We start from the raw sequence: 2,625 nt of genomic DNA, 5'->3' as shown, positions 1-2,625 counted from the left end.
TGCTGACACCACTGCTGCTGCCTGCAGGAGGTCGCTGTGTTCCCCCAACCTATGGTGGCACATGGTATTCATGCTTCCAACCCTAATTTTCTATGATTCTACCTATTTGAAATTTGTGGGTTTATCTTCTAAGTCATCTGTAGGTCATTGCATGGGATCTCACAACACACTTAAAAAGATCGTACAGCACCCTGGTTGAGAATCACTTCTATGGGGTTCACGTGATCAGTGATAAGTTATAAACCCCAATTACTCACAGGGTTATGTAGTCTGATCAGTATCAATGACCCCTCTTGCACTGTTCCATATTTGTTTCTTTACAAGCAATGTTAAGGTGGTTTTAGAAATATACAATAGAAAAGAACAGAAAAATATCTAGGAACTTGTGAGACCTCATAGACCTCCTGTAATTTCCTAGAAAGCAGAAACACACAACAACAGAAATCTTCCAACACTTTAAAGTGCTACCAGTGAGTAAACTGCAGAACCTGGCCCTGCAGTGTCAGACAGATGGCCTGGACAACTTATAGGGCAAGATGTTTTCAGTGTGTATGGTAAGTGTCCAGCTGGGGAGGCAGGCTAAACACTCAGTTACAGAATCAACATCATCCTTCTGTGAATGTTAACCAGAAAGGTTAGCATCAAAATATGTAGACTGAAAATCTCCCATGGGCCTCCAAAAGTCTCCAAATTCAGGAAGGTTTTAAAAGATTCCATACTGAAGAATTATTGAATATTTTCTATTTATTTTGCATGAACATAAAAAGAGGCCATAAGTACTACTTTTCATGAAGACTTCAAATAAAGTGCTAAAATCTGTACCTAATTTTTATGGTAGATAACTCTGTAAAATGATCCTTTTTCCCAGCCTTATAGACTTTTTGCTTCTTTTTAAATACATTTGATGTATGTTGTTGCCTCAGGTTTTAGATTCAACACATTGTGCCAATTACTGAAAGCCCTTGACCCATTTGGAAAACTTGCACATGGCATGATAATACCATATGAGAAGACATCTACCTGATCAGCAATTAAAAGAAGCTCTACTGAGCTGAGAGCAGGAGCACTGCTGCCACAAGGACAACTGAGCTACTCTCAAATAGCAATAATTAGAAGTAATAATGTGTACCTCCTCTTTGGAGCCACCCTTCAGTTAGTTAAAGGCTGCTATCAAATCCCCTCTTAGCCTTCTCTTCTCCAGACTAAATAAACCCAGTTTGCTCAGCCTCTCCTCCAAAGTCATGTGCCCCAGCCCCTGAACTATTTTCATCGCCCTCTGCTAGACTCCAAATAACTACAGAGATAGCTAGTTAGCTCATTTCAAATCCATAATCAAAATCCCTGAAGTTAGTTACAGACCAGGTCTAAGGAATACAGTAAACTTTGCTTTTCTGGAAGTCAAACAGCCTGTTAACAGTAGTTTGCATCCATGCTGAATAACATAAGGGTCTAAAAGAGCCATTCATCTTCTTCCCTGAAGTATGGTACTGTAAAGATATGCCAAAGGCACATACAGCACAGTGCAGCAGGGTAGGTTTTCTAAAACTTACTTGAGGGTGGAGAAGGTGATGGGCTGTGAGCCACAGGCTCCTGGGCTCTTGCAACTGGGTGTTCAGATTCTCTGAACCGTCCTTGTTTGTTGAGCGTTGCAGATGTTCCCATAGGCTTTTCCCTGCCAACTAAAACAACAACATTTCAAGTATGTCACCATTGCAAAAAATAATTTACTTTTCCAACTTAAAAGCTCCCATATGTTCAATGACAAATACTAATAATAGGTCTTACAATTGTCCAACTTACAATGTATACCGGAATCTTTTCTCTGTGCATCAAATAGCTGCAAAAAATGGGCTTTTGTTGCTACCCACAGGCCACAAAAAATTAAAAGATGGCACGCCAATAAAAATCCATTTACTGTTTTGAAAAAAATCTAAGTAACAATTTAACATTGATGTCTGAATCAAATGACTCGTTCAAATGTAGCTTTCTTGAAGATAAGCTCCTCTATCTCCCCCTCCTGATGTTTTCTTTCTTAAAAAGGAAACTGTCTGGGATGTCTTTCAAATACAACCGCCAGTAGCCATTACTGAACCATGAAATAGCAAAAAGACAAATCTTAGATGCTTTGATAGACCACATTAGCTCCTTTTACCCTTTTTTTTTTTATTAACAACCAAAGGGGGGGTTGTGGGCAGGGGGGGGAAAGGATTTCATTTGGGCCTAAAATGGACTAATACTTACTTTTATTATAGTGGTCTCTCTGTGTAGTGCTTTAGTTAAGGATTATTATTGAAACCCTGTTTTTTCCTGGAGTTAAAACAATTCTGTCTCTTCTGCACATACATACTGAATCTAATATTCACAGTCTCTTACAATATATATATTGAGTTCCAAGTGTTGCCAATACAGTGATGACTTATAATAATGCTTATGTGTATTGCTAGCTATGTATAAATAAATTATAATTAAATGATTGATAAGTGTATACTACAATATCTCCTGTCTCTGATGAATGAGGCTTTCTACATGGCTAAAATATGAGAGTTCGCAAATTATACCTAAAGCCTGATGTCCAATTCATCATTTTCATGGCATTGTCTTTTTAATCTAAAACATCCGCTGACC

The 2,625-nt window shown here is 38.3% G+C and overlaps 1 protein-coding gene across 1 annotated transcript in view; it reads right to left on the bottom strand.

Annotated features, from left to right (window-relative positions):
- The window catches only part of LOC109298716 (lipoxygenase homology domain-containing protein 1), a 236,860-nt gene that overhangs the window by 85,314 nt on the left and 148,921 nt on the right, over positions 1 to 2,625 (bottom strand). The window contains exon 17 of the mRNA XM_019518967.1: positions 1,551 to 1,679. Within this exon, the coding sequence (XP_019374512.1) occupies positions 1,551 to 1,679 (129 nt within the window). The remainder of the gene's footprint in view (positions 1 to 1,550; positions 1,680 to 2,625) is intronic.

The sequence above is a fragment of the Gavialis gangeticus genome, unplaced genomic scaffold (genome assembly GCF_001723915.1).
Source record: "Gavialis gangeticus isolate Ggan-Ray unplaced genomic scaffold, GavGan_comp1, whole genome shotgun sequence".
NCBI lineage: Eukaryota > Metazoa > Chordata > Crocodylia > Gavialidae > Gavialis > Gavialis gangeticus.
The sequence above is the reverse complement of the archived record's forward strand: the minus strand, read 5'-3'. Positions and strand labels throughout refer to the sequence as shown.